We start from the raw sequence: 20,794 nt of genomic DNA on the forward strand, positions 1-20,794 counted from the left end.
TTATAACTCTTGTGAAATATGTGGAAAATGATTCTGATATTGGTGTTTTGGCTATACATATTTGGAAAAAAATAGACCATTCTCATGTAATTTATGTAGCAAATCACTTTAACATTTTTAGATATTGTCAAATAAAAAAAGTTTGGTCAGGTCAATGTTAAAAATTCTTTAACATATAATCATATCTATTTAATGCCAAAAATATTCTACTAATACATATAAGAGTTCACTACTCTAAGTACCTTAATTCTTTAAATACACTTCGTAGAACTATCCCTTTTAGAGTTCTACTCCTATTTTAAAGTCTTAAAACACTCACCTTTATGGAAAATACGCGAAAATAATGACCTCCTTTGTTATGATAATGTATATTAATATAATGTATCATCTCCAACAGGATGAGTGTAAACTTAGTGTGAAAACCAATGCAAACAATGAAATTAAAGTACCTTTCATGAGTTTATTCAACAATCAAAATTCCTCTGCAGATTTCTCTTTGTTTACTGTAATTGTTCGTTGCTGACATTAATACAATTATCAACCTAAAATACAAACAATATTTTAACTCTTGTTTCTGAAAATCTCCGCCCATTTACTCAACGCGGACTCCTCCTACTAATACCTAATCAGAAATTTATTCTTATTATTTTTTATCTTTATGAAAAAAAAAAACATAGAATAAATAAATACCTAATCTATCCTACCTACATAATTAAATTAGGTTAGGTAATGTTAAGTAGCCCCGCAGGGTTAGGGCCTCCAGATTTATGGATGCTGTATTCCTTGATTATTCTATATTTAATTTAGGCCTTTTGTAGGGTGAGGTTTTTTGTACTATATGGCCTTTTAAGTCCATTCCCCCTTACTAAAGGGAGCATTAGACAAGGTAGGTTAAGAGTTGGTCATAGATACACCAAGCCTTGAAGTTGGCACGGGGGCTTACGGCTTAGCAAAACAAAGAGGTGTAGAACTCTTGTCTTTTCTTCTACCAAATTTAAATCTTTCCTCTATGTCTTTTCTCCTCTACACCGAAATTAAAGATTGCCTATGATTAAAATTTCTAAATTTTCAACTTTTTAACAATGAACAATCCTAAACAAGAACAAGGAGAAAGAGTCATCGCTGGACATACCAGCGGTGCTGGCTCTCGAGGAGGAATCATATTACTAGAACCATCCATGCAAATCCTATTAAGTTAGACCCCTTAGAGAATAATGTGGATCCTTCAGTATGAATAAAAATAAATAACCTGTGCATTTAGAAACAATATTGGTAGGAAACTTGTTTTCTTTATAACATTGCTATCTATACTTGGGACATTTTTATGTATTATAAATATTTATCTGAAAATAATATATTTACATTTGATAAATATTCTATTCACACAGAAACAATTAAATTAATAATTGTCATTATGTTTTAAAACAACAAAATTATTCACAGAAAATTAAAGATTTAGAGTTTGATTTGAACTGAGCAGTTGGCATTAATCCTGTCTCTTTAAATTAACATTTGTATCCTATGACAATTAAATATTTATATTTCTAACAATATCAATAGTATCCATTCTATCTTCATCATAATTTTGTGTACAAGAAAGAGGATCTTCTATTTCTTGTTTAATATTTTCTTCAATATTGTCAGCTCTCATCTGGATGGAGAGAGGATCTCCATCAAATATTTCTTCTTCTTTAATTTCTTCTTTAACATTAACTTCTTCACATTCAATGAAACTAATAGATACAGAAGTTGGAACTGTATTATTACAGCTTTTCATCATTTCCAAATGTCCAGGGGATTTTTTATGCTTTGATAGCGATGAACTAGAGGGATATTGTTTGTCACAAAGTTTACATGAGTATGGCTTTTCACCTGTATGAATTCTTTTGTGATCAGTAAAAGCACCACTATGTTTGAATGACTTTTCACATTGATCACATGAGTATGGTTTCTTGCCTGTATGGACCCTTTTGTGGACAGTCAAATGGTAGATTTGAGAAAATGTCTTTCCACATTGGTCACATGAGTATGGTCTCTCGCCAGAATGGATTCTTTCATGAAGGATCAACTTATTTTTCCGTGCAAAAGTCTTTTTACATTGAACACATGAGAATGGCTTCTCTCCTGTATGGATTATTTTGTGTTGAGTCAAACTACTTATAGTTGTAAATGTCTTTTCACATTGATCACAAGAGTATGGTTTCTCACCAGTGTGGATTCTTTTATGGACGGTCAATTCACCAGCAGTTGTAAATGTCTTTTTACATTGATCACACGAGTATGGCTTCTCACCAGTATGGATTCTCTTATGGACAGTCAAATACCTATTCAGAGAAAATGACTTTCCACATTGATCACATGAGTATGGCTTCTCTCCTGTATGGATTCTTTTGTGTTGGGTCAAAATACTAATAGTTGTAAATGTCTTTTCACATTGATCACAAGAGTATGGTTTCTCACCAGTATGGCTTCTCTTATGGACAGTCAATTCACCAGCAGTTCTAAATGTCTTTTCACATTGATCACACGAGTATGGCTTCTCACCAGTATGAACCCTTGTGTGGACAGTCAAGTTACTACTATTTGCAAAGGTCTTTTCACATTGTTTACATGAGAATGGCTTCTCACCTGTATGCACCCTCATATGAATAACAAAAAAAGATTTATGTGTAAAATTCTTGTTACAAATATTACACGTATACATGTTGGTATATCCTCTCTCATTCTCCTGAAATATTATTTTTATTACTAAAAAGATAAAATATTGTTTTTCCAACATTCAGATAAAACTGAAACAAGAATACCAACTTCCATATAAACAAGCAATACAAATTGTAAAAGCCATACTCAAGTTTTTGTCAAAAAAGCTTAATATTTTTTGAAACTATATTTCTAGCAACAATTTTACAGATCCTTTAATTATTGATACATGAATCATCAGAACAATTCTGATATGCCTAAATTTACGCTAAGTGTTATATACGTATTTATATACAGACAAATGTAAGAAAGCTTTCAGAATTGTAGAAGGAAAGTTATAAAAGCGAAGCTGACAAGCATGGTTTTATAACCCAACCTCCCCCCCTCTACCCAGATTTAGTTTTTATAATTATTTTTCAAAATATTTAGCGACTACTTTACTTGTTCTAAATAAATGATAAATGGGCGGAGCTAGAATTTAATATTAGAGGCAGGGGAGTAAAATGAGGGATTTCAAAGTTTGGGGTAAACACACCTTTACCCCCATCCTAGGACGTATAGGAGTTAGGGCGGTAAATATGAATTGTACATTCATATAGAACTGGAAATAAATTGTTATTTTAGAAGAAAAACATTGATGACAACATCTATAAAATCCAAGCTCAAATAAACCAGACTAGCAGAAAAATTCATGGATCTAAAGGGATAAAACAATGGCCAATAAGTTGATGTACATTCCCTATGATAATGCACATAATTACCCCTTCTGTAGATTAAAATTAGTGGTTGAAACGATTGAACATTCAACTTAATGAATCAACCAATCAAAATTCATTAGTATCTCCAAAGTTGTTATGCAAACGAATAAGAAAAGATATAATTCTTATAAAAATTTGCACCAGAGCAGTACAGACAGACCAACACATCAAGTGATATATGGAGTAGGTGTGATATCAAGAATGTCAGAACTAAATAAGCAGAATATAAATGTATAAGTGTAAATAAAATTGTAAGTAAATTTGTTGCAAAGCTGTAAAATTACAAGATAAGAACTTGATTATAGAGATGATTCCTTATAATATTGTACCTAATTGTAATAGGAATCAGTATTTAAAAATCAGATGAATAGGATAATTACAACACATAAAAAATTGTCAGACGGTTTAAAATCAACATGTTTTAAAGGTTTGAGATAGATTAGGTATCTATCGCCACAAAAAAATACGCAATAAATTTTTCTTCTAGAAATTTAATATATCTCAGAGCATTAACAACAGACATACGGACCATGAAAATTAAATATTTGATGCGCATTAAAATAGGGAATCTTTGCAAACAAACAAAAAATCAACAGTCTAACATGAATAGCAGCCGAGAAATTCAGAGTTAAATTATTAAAAACCGGGATATATTCTTTGCAATTTTTTTATAATAGTTTAACTATTGCAGAGTTTCATGTAGATCAGAATAGTAAGTGGGCATCTAAACTAATACAGGGATAGGTAGATTGTGCTAAAATTCTGTAAAGGTGTGAGTTTTAAGGCTTAAAAACAGTACAAGAAATGGTAATATTCACTAAATATAAATATATATTTTTTTTTGTCTATGGTTCTATTCAATAAGGAATACACATTTTTAGTGAATATTATCGTTCTACTACTGTTTTTAAGCCTTTACGGAATTTTAGCAAAACCTACCTTATATAAATACCTTATAATATAAAGTAGATCTGTAAAACGAATTTCTCTCTGTTTTCTTTGATTGTTAGTTGCTGACTGATTATGATTCAATTATCAACCTAAATCATAAACAATAGTCTTGCTTTAAAAATAAAACTGCACAAAATCTCCGCCCATTTACTTAAATATGATGCTCAATGCGCGGACTCCTCCCACTTTTAATCAGAAATAATAGTTTAACTAGTTTCATATAGATCAGAATAGTAAAAGAAAGGGTTTAAATAACTGTATGTTCAATGTTCATAGGGTGTCGACCCTATTGCGACTTTCAATAAAGTCTTTGAATATCAGCCAATAGCATCGGGAATAATAACACAGCTAAGTTCCTATAAAAGAGGAAATAGATTTTTGCTATCAGAATAAATATGTCCCCACCACTTGAACCAGAAAGTTACCAGTTATACATCTTAACATATACATTTATTGATCAGATAACAAATCTAAACCTAACTATTTCTGTAATAAATAACAAAAAAAACTATAAATACCTTATAACATAAAGTAGATCTGTATGATGGATTTCAAACTGTTTTCTGTGAAAATTAGTTACTGACTGACTTTGATTCGATTATCAACCTAAATCACAAACAATAATTAACTCTTGTTTTTTTTTTTAATAGAACCTCCCAAAATCTCCGCCCATTTACTTAAATATGATGCTCAACACGGACTCCTCCCATTTTTAATTAGAAAGAAGCAAATATGATATGGTGTTATTTTAAATAAAGATAATGGCGGCAAATTTAGGGAGGGAGGAGACATTGAGATGATTATTACACTAGTCCCCAAGGTTTTATAATCAAGTTTTCTTTTTCGTTTGACCAACAACTTTGGGGACTAAAAATTTATTTTAACTTTTTAAATTTTTTTTGTCTATAGTTCTTTTCAATCAGAAATACATATATTTAGTAATACTATTACTATTTTTAAGCCTTAAAAAACACACCTTTACGGATTTTACCCGAAACCTACCCCTCTCTTCATATCTACAAAAGGGGTAATTTTGTGTATTAAAATTCGGGATGTACATCAGATTATCAGCCATTGTCTTATCCCTTTATAATCCTGCGGTAAATTAGGACGATAACATACTAACTTAACTTTAAAATGGGAAAAATATTCTTTATTTATATGAAATAGTCTGTTTAGAAAGAGCACAATACAAAGGTTATTTGAAGTGTATAAACTGACAGATAACAATATTGTAGATTTACTTTGCACATAAAATATAATATCAAATTAAAACAAGATACCATTACATCCTTATTATGAAGGATCCCGCGGATCATGGAAAGAAAACGAAGTTGCCGGTTTCGTCGTTTTTTCACAGTAGCCTTTCTCCTATTTCTAGCCCCTGCGGGGGGCTCTAGCCCTGCGGGGCATATTTTCTAACCCTGCGGGTCATTACTTAACCTAACCTAACCTAACCTAAAATAACCCTTCAAAAGCTACTGTGAAAATACGATGAAACCGGCAACTTTGTTTTCTTTCCATGATCCGATCTCGCTAACCGCTGAACCGATTTGATTCTCCTTTACAGGATAGCTTCTCATAGGTCCTGGGAAGGTTTATAGCTAATTTAAAAAAAGAAAGTACAACCATCCTCCCCAGAGTAATTTAAAAAATAACGCCGGCCTGCAGATATTTTTAATAATTAGCCTAAAACATATCTAACACCATATATTGGCAAAAAAAATATTTTTGGTAGGTAAACAGCTGATTTTAAAAAAGATTGAAAAGAAACAATTTTACGTGTCCCTAGAGGCCTCTAAGGGAGTAGCCGCTAGTAGATAGATATAATAAAAAAGATTTATATTCTAGAAAGAGAGAGATTGATTTTACCATATTAGTTTTTTTTTATTATCTACTATGACAGAAATTATGCAAGTTATTATGTTTAAGTAAAAAAGGATCTAAAAACAAATGTTGCTAAATAAAAGGGTGAAGGAAGCGAAAATTGACTTTGACTCACTTACATTCGAAAATTAATCAAACAGGGGACAGCCACAATTTTTAGCCCTCTAGATCTAATAGGAGCTGAGATAATAGGGGTAGGAGCGTTGTATGCCCCCCCCCCCCCTCCACCGACCGATAAAGGTACGGCAAGGGGCCCGACTGTTAGGGGTTAGTGAAAGTAATCACATTTACCTGATTTATCTTAGCTATTCATTTAAATAAAGACTGGAAGAATTCTACTATCATTTCATTGTTATCCGTTATCTGAAAAAAAAGTTTTGATTTGTTAAATAGAAAAAAATATTTTAAACCAAATAATCTTAAATAACCAGCAAAAGTCGAAATCAATACAGTTACAGATTTTATAAAGACAAAGTAATGGTCGGGAGTAAGAGGGGGGGGGGGGCTGAGGTTTGCCAATTTCACTTACTCCGTGATTATTAGGCTAGGTATTAATATTAGATAATATAACCTAAAAGGTACAGTTTTATCCCAAATAACTCATAGTCTAACATTAATATCAAGTCTAATAATGACGGAGTAAAAGTTGCAAAACATCCCCCCCCCCCCTTTAATATTTTTTATTAAAAATAATACAATATTTAGGTACAAAATTTGTATTTTATGTAAGAAAACCAATTGTTCATCATATTTCAATTTTATGTTCTATGATATCTATAGAATCTTTATCCTCAATTTCTTCTTCTTCTATTTCCTGTTTTATAGTTTCGTCTACATTTTCAGCCTCAATGTTGATAGAAAGAGGATCCTCATCTAGAGTTTCTTCTTCTTTTATTTCTAATTTAACATTGGCTTCACCACAATCAACAAAACTGGTAGAAGTAGAAGTTGGAACTGTGCTTGTAGTTAAATCTAACTGTTTGAGATGTCCAGCTGATTTTTCATGTTTTGACAGGTTGTATCTATTATTGTAAGTTTTCTTCACAAGAGTATGGCATCTCTCCTGTATGGATCTTCTTATGTATAGTTAATGAATGTTTTTGCGAGAAGGGAATTTCACATGTATCACAAAAGTATAGCTTCTTACCTGTATGGATCCTCTTATGGCCAGTTAAATTACCTTGTTGTGAGAAAGTCTTTCCACAAATATCACATTTGAATGGCTTCTCGCCTGTATGAATTCTCAAATGTCTAGTTAAATTACTATGGCAGAAGAATTTCTTTTTGCAAATATTACACAACAACAACATGATGGATAGAGAACTATCCTAGCACCTAGAATAAATATTATTTAATCAAAATGTAGATAATAAAATAATAATTTGTTGTCATATTGTCAATAACTTTTAGCTGAAACCCAGGGACGTCCAAGTCGGGGTGGGGGGTAAAGGGGTTATTCCTCCTCCTTCAAAAGTTTTTTGCTGTACCAAAAACAAAATTAAATTTAAAATCTGAAATATTTTTTGGTTAACAAAGTCTTTTTTTAAAGACAGACGGAAATCCTTCCTCTATAATATTAGAATAATCTAAGATTATATTTCTTTTTGATTCACCACCCTTTTTAAAATAATTTAAGTGTGTTTGCATGTCTGTTCATGAAAACTAACTACATTCATCTTATTTAGAGTTGTTACTCTATATTTTAAGTGTGCCATACATCTGTAACAATCTGCAGGTAAAATCATTCCAGAATCTTATATACCTTCTATATGAAAACTTCTCTTACATCTAATTCTTATCCCACTTTCTCTTCTATCCATTCACATGTAAATGACAATAGTATTATTACTTGGTCTACTTTTGATGTTTTATTCCATCTTCAGCTTTTATTTGAAATACATACTTAAGAAAAAAGCATCCAAAACTGTTTGAATAATATTTTGATTACAGAAAACTAATTTACTTTTAAGGTTAGGCATTATGGCCTCCATCTAATGCCTAACTTTATTCCTACGGAGCGTCCAAATACCTGTTTCTATTTCTGATATTTATTATTCCATGTAACCAAAGTTCATTTTCATGTTCTGAAAATATAAGAAATAACCAAGAAATAAAAAAAACGATATGTACAGAATAAACATAATCATAAATTTACAAAGAGTTATAGCTTTGAAATCCTTATTTAATCAATTTAAAAATGTGTAAGAAAATAAATAGAGTGAAAAAAGTTCTTGTTTATATAACAAAGAAAAAAATACTTGGTAGGTAGGTAATAATCTAATAACTTCAGTTCCAAATCTATTCTATTTTATTTTTTGTCTGAAAATAAACAAAATTATTTTTTCTTAAGTAGCACAAGTCTAATAATAAGATCTAAGTGGTGCCATATTGTTCATTAAATACTTCCCTATAAAATACCAATGTAAAATAATATTCTTCTATTGTATGCTTGCAATCATCTTTATAAAATGGGAACATTCAAAATCACAAATTAACCATTTTTATGTGTATCTTCAAAACTGTCAAAAAAAATTTAATTTCCTTTCCAAAATCCTTCTTACTAACACATAATCTTCATATCACGAAAAAAATATTTTTAGGTTTACTACTCCAACTATCTCAACCGTTAAATACACTTCATGCAACTATTCTTGTTAACATTAACTCTTATCAAATATTTAGACAGAAAACAAACAAACAAAAAAATATCATAATATATCTCTTTATTTGTAAAATCATAGCCATAAGTTCATAAGTTAAATTTAAAAGATTTTGAAATAAGCAAAAATAAAGAAAAAATCTTAGATGTTTGGTCATCATTTTGTCTATGATATTAAAAGTATATGACTAACTTTTATCTTTTATTACTCAATCTTAATTATTCTATCCAAGTCTAAATTCTGTCTACAAGATTGTTTCTATTTGGAAGGAACAGTTGCATGAAGAGCATTTAACGAGTTTAGGTACCTGAAGTAGTGAACCTTGAAATATTTTTTTATAGAATATGATAATTATGGGTTGGCAATTAAGATAATTGAAATCAAGGGATAGTTTCACGAAGTGCATTTAAAAAAAATAGTGAACTGTAAGTTTTTTCTATTTTAAATAACGTAGTAGTGCATAATATAAAGTTATTGATTAAAATTAAAAGATTTGACCAGGGATTTTCCTTAAAAAATGAGTTTTTTATTTTCAACTTCGTTGGATGTTATATATGGCGAAAACTTTTTTTGTCATAAATACAACTTTAGATAACATTTACTAGTTAATAGAACTTCAAACTTTTTATACAACAAAATACACATAACAACAAAGAATGACCAATAAAATATTTAGTATAGTACTTAGAGTAGTTATCTTTTTATATGTCTTAGTAGAATATATTAGGCTTTGGATAGATATGATAGTGATAAAGAATTTTAACATTGACCTGACCGAACTTTTTTTATTTGACAATATCTAAAAAAGTTAGTGATTTGCAACATAAATTACATGAGAATGGTCTTTATATATATATATATGTTGTATGGTTAGTTGGTATTTCCGCGTGAGATAATGTGGATATTGTAAGTAAACCGGACGGTTTTCTTTATTTTTAAAAAAAGAATCTATAGAAAACCTGTCCTATAATGAACCGGACGTTATTTTTTATGTTTTTTAAGTAACTTGTCCCAAGGGGAACCCCTGTTAATTTTTTTATAACTCTTGTGAAATATGTGGAAAAAGATTCTCTGATATTGGTGTTTTGGCTATTCATATTTGGAAAAAAAATAGACCATTCTCATGTAATTTATGTGGCAAATCACTTTAACTTTTAGTTTTTGCCAAATAAAAAAAGTTTGGTCTGGTCAATGTTAAAAATTCTTTAACACATAATCATATCTATCCAATGCCTAATATATTCTACTGAGACATATAAAAGTTCACTACTTTAAGTACCTTAACTCTTTAAATACTCTTTGTAGAACTATCCTATATTACATGAACTAATAGAATGTATGTATGTATGTATGTATGCATGGTCAATACTATCTCATAAACGGCTGGACAAACTGTTCAATAATTTAGAGAGTTTATATTACACTAAAAAGAAAGTCTGTGCGCAAGGGGCGATGTATTTAGTAATATGATAAATTAGAGATTTTCTGGATATTAATCAAAATTAGATTTTGTGTCAGAAAGTAAAATAATATTTTTAATTCTCTTGTGAAATTATTTACAACACTCTCATTCATTTACATATCAATAGAGAGAGGATCAATATTGTCAGCTCTCATCTGGGTAGTTAGAGGATCTTCATCAAATATTTCTTCTTCTTTAATTTCTTCTTTAACATAAACTTCTTCACATTCAATTAAACTAATAGATACAGAAGTTGGGACTGTATTATTAAAGGTTTTCATCTTTTCTAAATGTCCAGGGGATCTGTTATGTCTTGATAAATCTGAACTAAAGGTATAATGTTTGTCACAAAGTTTGCATGAGAATGGTTTATCTCCTGTATGGATTCTTTTATGGACAGTCAAATGGCTAATTTGAGAAAATGTCTTTTCACATTGATCACACGAGTATGGCTTCTCACCTGTATGAGTTCTTTTGTGAACAGTTAATTCACTACTTTGTCTGAATGTCTTTTCACATTGATCACACGAGTATGGCTTCTCACTAGTATGAATTCTTTTATGTCTGTTCAAGTCACTACTTTGTCTGAATGTCTTTTCACATTGATCACATGAGTATGGTCTCTCACCAGTATGAACCCTCCTATGAACAACCAAGTTAGGTTTATGTTTAAAATTCTTATTACAAATATCACAGGTATTCATGCTGGTTTATCCTCTCTTAATCTCCTGAAATATTTTTATGGATCAGTATTAAAACATAAAATATTGTTGTACAGATATTTCTAGGTAAAAAATTATTTACACAAAATCGAGAAAAAAAAGGTAAAATAAAGGATGACAACTTTCATGGAAGTAAAACTAAAAAAAAAAATAGTATAAATCCAATGATTACATTACATAAAAATTGTTGTCTTCTTAATAACTAAATATTTATAAGTGCAAATAGTCTTTCTCGGAACAATATTACAGATCCTTTTCTTTTCAAGAAAAAACAGGCAGTCAGACAAGCAATACAAATTGTAAAAGTCATATCCAAGTTGTTGTCAATAAAGCTAATTAATTTTAAAAGAACAAACTTCCTTTCTCTAACAAATTACGATAAGAGCTAGTGTTATGTACGTATATACAAACAGACGTAAGAATTCTTAGCTTTTAAAAATTGTAGAAAGAAAGTAATAAACAAGGATGACAACATTAAAAAAAGCGAAGCTGATAAACATGGAATGACAGCATATATATTTGTGTACAGAGGTTGATATGGTTTTATAACCCAACCACCCCCCAACCCCCCCTTAATATTTAGTTTTTATAATTATTTTTTATAATATTTAGCAACTCCTCCTACTTAAATTGTTCTAATTCAATGATAAATGGGCGGAGTTAGAATTTAATATTTGAGGCAGGGCAGTAAAATGAGGGATTTCAAAGTTTGTAGTATAACCCCTTTACCCCCATCCCAGGACGTATATGATTAAGTATATATGTTAGGGCGGTAAATATAAATAATATATTAACATGGAACTGGAAATAAATTGTTATTATAAAAAAAACATTGATGACAATATCTTTAAAAGCCAAGCTGAAATAAACCAGACTAGCAGAAAAATCCAGGTTTCTAAAGGGACAATGGCCAATAAATAGAGTTACAGTGGTGAGAGTTCGAGTTCAAGTCCCCATGTGGCAAACTCGAATTTCTCAGTCGTTATACATTCACGCAGCTTCCCCTGGTTGTGTAAGAAGGGAGATTATTGAGTGGTTTGGATACTTAATATTCAAACAATGAATCAAACAATTCAAATTCACTAGTATCCCCAAAGTTGTTAAGCAAAAGAATAAGAAAATGTCCAAAGACAAGAGCTTATAACGATTCTAACGGTATGCATAAAACTTTTTACTATTAATACAAGCCGCACAATTTGAATTTTAGAAATGTGCGCGATTTTTCCACAACCTTTAAATTCATAAATGTTCAAATATAAGGCATTTGGAAAACCGTTTTAAGGCATAATTTGTAGAAAAAATCATTTTTAAACGTCCTACAACATGTTTTCCAAATATATAAAGCATTTTATATAATTGTTTTATTTTCTTTGTAAAATTAAGATTTTAAGAATAACGTTTCTCTTGTAGACTTTACTCTTGTAAACATCCTCTAGATTCCTCATCTACACAAAAAAATTCACAATATATCTCAGAGCATAACTGACTGACAAATGGACCATGTAAATTAAATATTTGATGCTCATTGAAATAGGAAATCTTTACAAACAAAAATATCAACAGTCTAACTTGAATAGCAACCGAGAAATTCATATTTCCCCCTCTCCATTTCTTTCTATCAGAAAGGTGGTCAAAAAGACGTTGAAAATAGAATTATTGAGTAATTAGCTTGGCATACTAAAATTACAGTGGCTTTCAGGAGAAATGTTTTTAAAAAACTAATTATGCATTGAAAAAAAATATATAAAAGGTTTATATATTTGGAAAACCTGTTAAAGTATATTTATGTTGAAATATTTAATAAGGATTATTCCAACAAATCACACCGGTTTTTCCTAAGGCCTTATTTTTTGAAGATTTATTATATTGAAAGGTTGTGAAGAAAATGCGCATATTTAGAGAATTGGAATTGCGCAGCTTATAGTTATGTGTATAGCAGAAAAATGTTATGCATACCGTTAGAATCGTCATGAGTGATAATTGTTGAAAATTTATAAAATATTTTTTGTGTGTATTTTGAAAATAGTTTAACTAATGCAGAATTTCATGTAGATCAGAATGGTAAAAGTAAGGGGTTAAATAACAGTATGTTCAAATGGGTGAAAACCCTGTGGTGATTTTTAATTGAATATCAGCCAATAACATCGGAAATTTGCTAGCAAAATAAAAAAGTCCCCACCACTGGGGTCTATATCTATAATTATACATTTATTGGTTAAGTAACAGATTTAACCCTAACTATTTCTGAAGTAAAGCAAAATATAAATAGTTACTGACTGACTTTGATTCGATTATCAACCTAAATCATAAACAATAGTTATATCTACAAAGACTAAATCTCCGCCCATTTACTTAAATATGATGCTCAATGCGCGGACTCCTCCCACTTTTAATCAGAAACTGAACAAGCAAATATGATATGGTGTTATTTTAAATAAAGATAATGGCAGCAAATTCAGGGAGGGAGGAGACATTGAGCTGATTATTACGCTAGTCCCCAAGGTTTTATAATTACGTTTTCTTTTTCGTTTGACCAACAACTTTGGGGACTATAAATGTATTCTGATTGGTGGGTATATTAAGTTGAGTGTCCAAACATTTCAACAGAAAAACTGATATCTACAGAAGGGGTAATTTTGTGTATTAACATTGGGGATGTACATCAAATTATTGGCAATTGTCTTATCCCTTTATATCCCTGCGGGAAATTAGAATGAAAAATGTACTAACTTTAAAATGGGGAAAATATTCTTTAATTATATGAAATAGTCTGTTTAGAAAGAGCACAATACAAAGGTTATTTGATGTGTATAAACTGATAGTTAACAATATTTTAGATTTGCTTTCCATATAAAACATGATATAAATAAAACAACATACCCTTACATCCTTATAATAAAATAACTGGATGTCTGTCTGTTCCAAAGTATCTCGCTAAGCGCTGAACCGATGTGATTCTCCTTTACAGGGTAGCTTGTCATAGGTCCTGGGAAGGGTTATAGCTAATTTTAGGGAGGGTACAACCAACCCAAGTTTTGCCACTTTCACATACTGGGTGATTAATAGGCTAGGTATTAATGTTTGACAATATAACATAAAGTAAAGTTTTATCCCAAATAACCTATAGTCTAATATCAATATATTGCCTAAAAATGACCAAGTAACCCCAACCCAACCCCTCACTTTAATACTTACATCAAAAATAATACAATATTTACAAAATTTGGTACTTCATTAAGAAAAACAATTGTTTATCATATTTCACTTTTATATACTTTGAGTAGATATATATAGATATATAAATATACTCGATCTTGCAAACAATAATCAGGAAAGTTTAGCATTGGCCACAAATAAGGGAGTCGTAACTTTACCTAAGAGATATGGCCCTCTTTATTTTCTCTCGGCATAAAATCTTTTGTAATAATAAAGTGAATAACCTGTTTCTTTGTAAACAAAATTAGTAGAAAACTTCTTTTTTATTGAAATCTACTCTGCATTTTTGTGTTTGTTATAAATTAATCTGAAAATAATATTTTTACATTTGACAATTATTTTATTTACACTACAAGATAAATAGACAAATTAATGATATGTCTTAATACTGGAAAACATTATTATCAATCACGTAAAAAAAGTCATTTAAACAGCAAGTTGTAATTAAAATTAAATGAAGACAGGATTAATGTGGAGATCCTGTAAATTAAAGTGTAAAGTAATACATTTTGAAAAATTAATAAAAAATTGCAAAAAATAAAGATAAAATGCAGATTTTTAATGTGAAAAATAAAATTTAGATTTTTATTTCAATTGAGAAATAATCCTGTCTTCCATGCAAAATAGACATTTGTATCCTATGACAATTAAATGTTTATATTTATATTTTATGATGAACAATATCAATAGTATCAATTCTATCTTCATCATAATTTTGTTCACAAGAAAGAGGATCTTCTATTTCATGTTTAATATTTTCTTCAATATTGTCAGCTCTCATCTGGATAGAGAGAGGATCTTCATCAAATATTTCTTCTTCTTTTATTTCTTCCTTGACATCAACTTCTTCACATTTAATGAAACTAATAGATACAGGAGATGGAACTGTATCATTACAGCTTTTCATCATTTCTAAATGTCCAGGGGATTTATTATGTCTTGATAAGTCTGAACTAAAGGTATAATGTTTGTCACAAAGTTTACATGAGTATGGCTTTTCACCTGTATGGATCCTTTTGTGTTGAGTCAAGTGACTACTAATTGTAAATGTCTTTTCACATTGATCACATGAGTATGGCTTTTCACCTGTATGGATCTTTTTGTGTCGAGTCAAGTGACTACTAGTTGTAAATGTCTTTTCACATTGATCACACGAGTATGGCTTCTCACCTGTATGGATCTTTTTGTGTCGAGTCAATTCACTACCAGATGTAAATGTCTTTTCACATTGATCACATAAGAATGGTTTCTCACCTGTATGGATTATTTTGTGATGTCTCAAATGACCAATTTGAGAAAATGTCTTTTCACATTGACCACAAGAGTATGGCTTCTCACCAGTATGAATTCTTTTATGGACAGTCAAATCACTATTTTGAGAAAATGCCTTTTCACATTGATGACATGAGAATGGTTTCTCTCCTGTATGAACTCCTTTGTGTCTGATCAAACTACTACTAGTTGTAAATGCCCTTTCACATTGATCACATGAGAATGGCTTCTCACCCGTATGGGCTCTTTTATGTTTAATAAAAGCACTTTTAATAGAAAAAGACTTTTCACATAGATCACATGAAAATGGCTTCTCGCCTGTATGGATCCTTTTATGGACAGTCAATTTACTATTTTCAGAGAAAGTCTTTTCACATTGATCACATGAGTATGGCTTCTCACCTGTATGAATTCTTTTGTGAGAGGTCAATGAACTTTTCTGAGAAAAATATTTTTCACATTGATCACATGAGTATGGCTTTTCACCTGTATGGATCCTTTTGTGTTTGGTTAAATCACTACTATCAGAATATGTCTTTTCACATTGATCACATGAATATGGCTTCTCACCTGTATGAATTATTTTATGTCTGTTCAAGTGACTACCAGTTGTAAATGACTTTTCACATTGATCACATGAGTATGGTTTTTCACCAGTATGAAACCTCATATGAACAACCAACCTAGATTTTCTTGTAAAATTCTTATTACAAATATCACAGGTATTCATGCTGGTATATCCTCTCTCAATCTCCTGAAATATTATTTTATTAATAAAAACCCAAAATATCGTTTTTCCAATATTTTCAAATAAACACAACATTCAGGTAAAAATTGAAACTAGGATAAAAACTTCCATAGAAGCAAAGCAAGAAAAACAGGTGGTCAGACAAATTGTTAAAGTCATATTCAAATTGTTGTCGATAAAACTAAATAATTTTAAAATAACAAATGACCTTTCTAATAACAATTTTACAGATCCATTACTTATTGTTAAAGGAATCATCAGAACAGTTCTGATATGCCTGAATTTATGATAAGAGCTACTGTTACAGACCTACAGTAATAAACAAGGATGAAAACATTTATAAAAGCGAAGCTGACAAACATGGAATGACGGCATTTATATTTGTGTATAGAATTGATAAGGTTTTATAACCCCCCCCCCCATCTCCCCAGTTTTAGTTTTTTTTCATTAAAAGAATATTCTTTATTACTCCTCCTACTTAAATTGTTCTAAATCAATGATAAATGGGCGAAGTTAGAATTAAATATTTGAGGTAGGGGAGTAAAATGAGGGATTTCAAAGTTTGGGGTAAACACCCCTTTACCCCCATCCCAGGAAGTATATGAGTTAGGGCGGTAAATATAAATAATTACATTCACATAGAACTGGAAATAAATTGTTATTATAGAAGTAAAACATTGATGACAATATCTATAAAACCCGAGCTCAAATAAACCAGACTAGCAGCAAAATCCAGGGATCTAAAGGGATAAGACTATGGCCAATAAAATTGATGAGCATTCCTTATGATAATGCACATAATTACCCCTTTTTTAGATAAAAATTGGTGGTTGAAACGATTGAACACCCAACTTAAATGAATCAACCAATCAAAATTCCCTAGTGTCCCCAAAGTTGTTAAGCAAACGAAAAAGAAAACTTCGGGGACCTCTGAGAAAAAATGCAATCTATCTGTGATAAAAGCTGAGTAAAGGCATATTTCTTATAAAAATTTGCACCAGAGCAGTTCAGATAGACCAACACATCAAGTGATATATAGAGTAGGTGTGATATTTGGAAATTGACGGCAATTTTTTTAAAAATAAGAATGACAGCATTCATAAAAGCGAAGATTAAAAACAAATGACATTAACACATTAAGAATGTCAGAACTGAATAAGCAGAAAATAAATGTATTTATATGTCTAAGGAAGATTTAAAGTAAATTTGCAGCAAAACTGCTTAATTACAGGACACACTTACATTTTAAGAACTTGATTATAGACATGCCTCCTTATTCAATTGTACCTTGTTATAATGGGAACCAGTATTTAAAAAAAAAACAGATGAATAAGATAATTATAACACATGTAAAATTTGTTGTCAGAAAGGATAAAAATGAACATTAAATGGACGCACAGAAGTTATGGTAAAGATTATACAGTTGCTACGCTTTCTAAATTGTACCTAACTGTTACAGGAATCATCATGCAAAGTTCGAAATTATTAGACATTTATAAAATGTTGAAATTAAGGAAAAGAGCTGACCGTTACGGACAGACGGGCCGACCGTAAATATAGAAAAACTTCCTGTTCAAAAAAAATATAAATACATTATAATATAAAGTAGATCTGTATAATAGATTTCTCTCTGTTCACTATGAATGTTAGTTGCTGACTCACTATGATTCAATTATCAACCTAAATCATAAACAATAGTTATATTCATTAGAATTAGCTAAATCTCCGCCCATTTACTTAAATATGATGCTCAATGCGCGAACTCCTTCCACTTTGAATTAGAAACTGGACAAGCAAATATGATATGGTGTTATTTTTAATAAAAATAATGGCGGTAAATTCAGGGAGAGAGGAGACATGGAACTGATTATTACACTAGTCCCCACGGTTTTATAATTACGTTTTCTTTTTCGTTTGACCATAAAATTTGAAAATAAGCTTAAAACATAATTAACACCATAAAGCGGCAAAAAAATATTTTTGGTAAACAGCTGATTTTAATGAAGATTGAAAAGAAACAATTTTACGTGTCCCTAAAGGCCTCTAGGGTAGTAGCCGCTAGTAGTTAGATATAAAAACAAAGATTTATATTCTAGAAAGAGAGAGGTAGGTTGATCTTTCTATAATTGTTAGATATAATATCAAAGATTCATATTCTAGAAAGAGAGAGGTAGGTTGATCTTTCTATAATTGTTAGATATAATATCAAAGATTCATATTCTAGAAAGAGAGAGGTAGGTTGATCTTTCTATAATAGTTAGATATAATAACAAAGATTTATATTCTAGAAAGAGAGAGGTAGGTTGACTTTGACAGAATTGATACAAGAAATCATTTTTACCTGATTTTATATTAGTTATTTGTTTTAGTGAAGGTTGGAAGAATTACACTTCTTTCATATCATTTCATTTTCATTGTTTTGCTTTATCTGAAAAAAATAGTACAATGTAACAAAAAAAAATATTTTTCACAAAACATATACCTATAGCTTCTTAACAAAATAATCTTAAATTAAAAGTTAAGGTGAAAAAAAAAGCATATGGAAATATCTTTGAAAAAAATAAAGTAATCAATATTCACATTAAAAATAAAGAATATTTACAAACTCAGGTTTCATGTTAGAACAAAAGCTTAATATTGTTCATCATATTTCAATTTTGTGTTCCACAATATCAATTGAGTCTGCTGTATCCACGTTAGAATTATGTTCACAAGAAAGAAAATCTTTTTCCTAAATTCTTTCTTCTTCTATTTCCTGTTTTATAATTTCTTCAACATTCTCAGCCTCCATGTTGATAGAGAGAGGATCCTCATCAAGAGTTTCTTCTTCTTTTATTTCTAGTTTAATATTAGCCTCACCACAATCAACAAAACTGGTAGATGTTGAAGTTTGGACTGTATTCTTAGTAGATTCTAACTAACTGAGATGGTAGGCAGTTTTGTTGTGCTTTGACAGTTTTGAACTTTTAATAAAAAATTTCTTGCATAAATCACAAGAGTATGGCTTCTTAACTGTATGGATCCTCTTATGGCCTTTTAAATGAATTTGTCTTGAGAAAGTCTTTTCACAACAAAACAGATGTTTAAACAATAAATTTTGGAGAAGCAGAGATGTTTTTTTTTTAATTGCCGCGTTTTTCGATATTCTTTTAGATATTGATTGATTGAATGAAGACGATATCATTTCAACAGAGATGGGTTCTTAAAAGATAATGCCGCTTTTTTTCGACATTTTTACGCTATGAATAACAAGCGCGGCATTCGCGAAATCTAAATAGAGTATACAACTTAAGAATTCAAAATTTTAAAATTATTATTTTAGCCATTTGTATAATGTCTAATACTGCTCTAAAAGATGCAATAATTAATATGCTGCAAAAATGGATGAAAATTTGTTTTTCTTCTATGAAGGCCGTACCAACAAAAGCGGAATAATTAAATAAATAGTTGTATACGCTGTTAAGAATTCGTGAATGCCGTGATTGTTTCGACATGTCTAAAAAATTGTCGATAAAACGCGGCATTTTTATAAAAACCCATCTCAGTAGTATTTACACATATTATCAATTCTTAAATACAAACATAAATTTATAACAAAGCAAATGTCAAAGTACATTTACAATAAATTTGCAATTTGGGTTCACTTATTTATTAAACATTTTTATTTTTATCTTCTTAAACAAATTCTTCACTCTCAATTCCTTCTTCCTTCTTTATTTCCTCTTTTATAATTACTTCCACACTCTCAGCCTCCAGCTTTATAAAGAGAGGATCCTCATCAGGAGATTGTTTTTTTCTTTTATCTCTAGTTTAACATCAGCTTCAACACAATCAACAAAACTGGTAGAAGCAGAAGGTGGAACTGAATTCTTAATAGATTCTAACTTCCTGAGATGTCCTACTGATTTGTTGTGCTTTGACAAATCAGAACTTGATTTAAGAGATTTTTTGCACATTTCACAATAGTATAGATTCTCACCAGTATGAATCCTCTTATGAAAAGTCAAATCACTATTTTTGCGAAATTTCTTCAGTTCAAATTTTTCACATGTATCACAAGGATATGGCTTCTCCCCTGTATGAATCCTTTTATGTGCAGTTAAATTACTTGGTTGTGAGAAAGACTTTTTACATGTATCACAAGAGTATGGTCTATTTCCTGCATGAATTCTTTTATAAACAGTTAAGTCACCATTTGCACGGAAAGATTTTTCGCATGTATCACATTTGAATGGTTTTTCACCTGTATGGATCCTCTTGTGACGAGTTAATTCACTTAGTTGTGAGAAAGTTTTTTCACATGTGTCACAAGAGTATGGCTTTTTATCTGTATGGATCCTTTTATGAAGTGCTTGCTGAGGATTTCTACAGAAAGCTTTTTCACATGTATCACAAGAGTATGGCTTCACTCCTGTATG

General features: G+C 30.3%; 2 protein-coding genes and 1 long non-coding RNA gene across 4 annotated transcripts; all 3 read right to left on the minus strand.

Annotated features, from left to right (window-relative positions):
- Positions 1 to 1,411: 1,411 nt before the first annotated feature.
- On the minus strand, positions 1,412 to 2,727 carry LOC145328179 (uncharacterized). The gene has a single exon (XM_080171803.1). It carries the CDS (start codon positions 2,702 to 2,704, stop codon positions 1,529 to 1,531), a length of 1,176 nt encoding a protein of 391 aa, XP_080027929.1. The 5' UTR covers positions 2,705 to 2,727; the 3' UTR covers positions 1,412 to 1,528.
- Positions 2,728 to 10,301: 7,574 nt separating this feature from the next.
- On the minus strand, positions 10,302 to 14,665 carry LOC145328413 (uncharacterized). Its single transcript, XR_013882441.1, has 2 exons — positions 14,581 to 14,665; positions 10,302 to 11,146 (listed from the first exon to the last, which is right to left on the minus strand). It is a non-coding gene; the product is annotated as an uncharacterized LOC145328413 (long non-coding RNA).
- Positions 14,666 to 14,788: 123 nt separating this feature from the next.
- On the minus strand, positions 14,789 to 18,806 carry LOC145328045 (uncharacterized). Of its 2 annotated transcripts, XM_080171634.1 has the most exons (3): positions 18,718 to 18,806; positions 17,969 to 18,056; positions 14,789 to 16,382 (listed from the first exon to the last, which is right to left on the minus strand). In XM_080171634.1, exon 3 carries the CDS (start codon positions 16,356 to 16,358, stop codon positions 15,018 to 15,020), a length of 1,341 nt encoding a protein of 446 aa, XP_080027760.1. In that variant the 5' UTR covers positions 16,359 to 16,382; positions 17,969 to 18,056; positions 18,718 to 18,806; the 3' UTR covers positions 14,789 to 15,017. The 2 variants fall into 2 exon arrangements, with proteins under 2 accessions (XP_080027760.1, XP_080027831.1); XM_080171705.1 differs by lacking the exon at positions 17,969 to 18,056 and having other exon boundaries at positions 18,718 to 18,800.
- Between the last annotated feature and the right edge of the window lie 1,988 nt (positions 18,807 to 20,794).

This window comes from Acartia tonsa, chromosome 1, assembly GCF_053477335.1.
Source record: "Acartia tonsa isolate MP-2025a chromosome 1, ASM5347733v1, whole genome shotgun sequence".
Lineage (NCBI taxonomy): Eukaryota > Metazoa > Arthropoda > Copepoda > Calanoida > Acartiidae > Acartia > Acartia tonsa.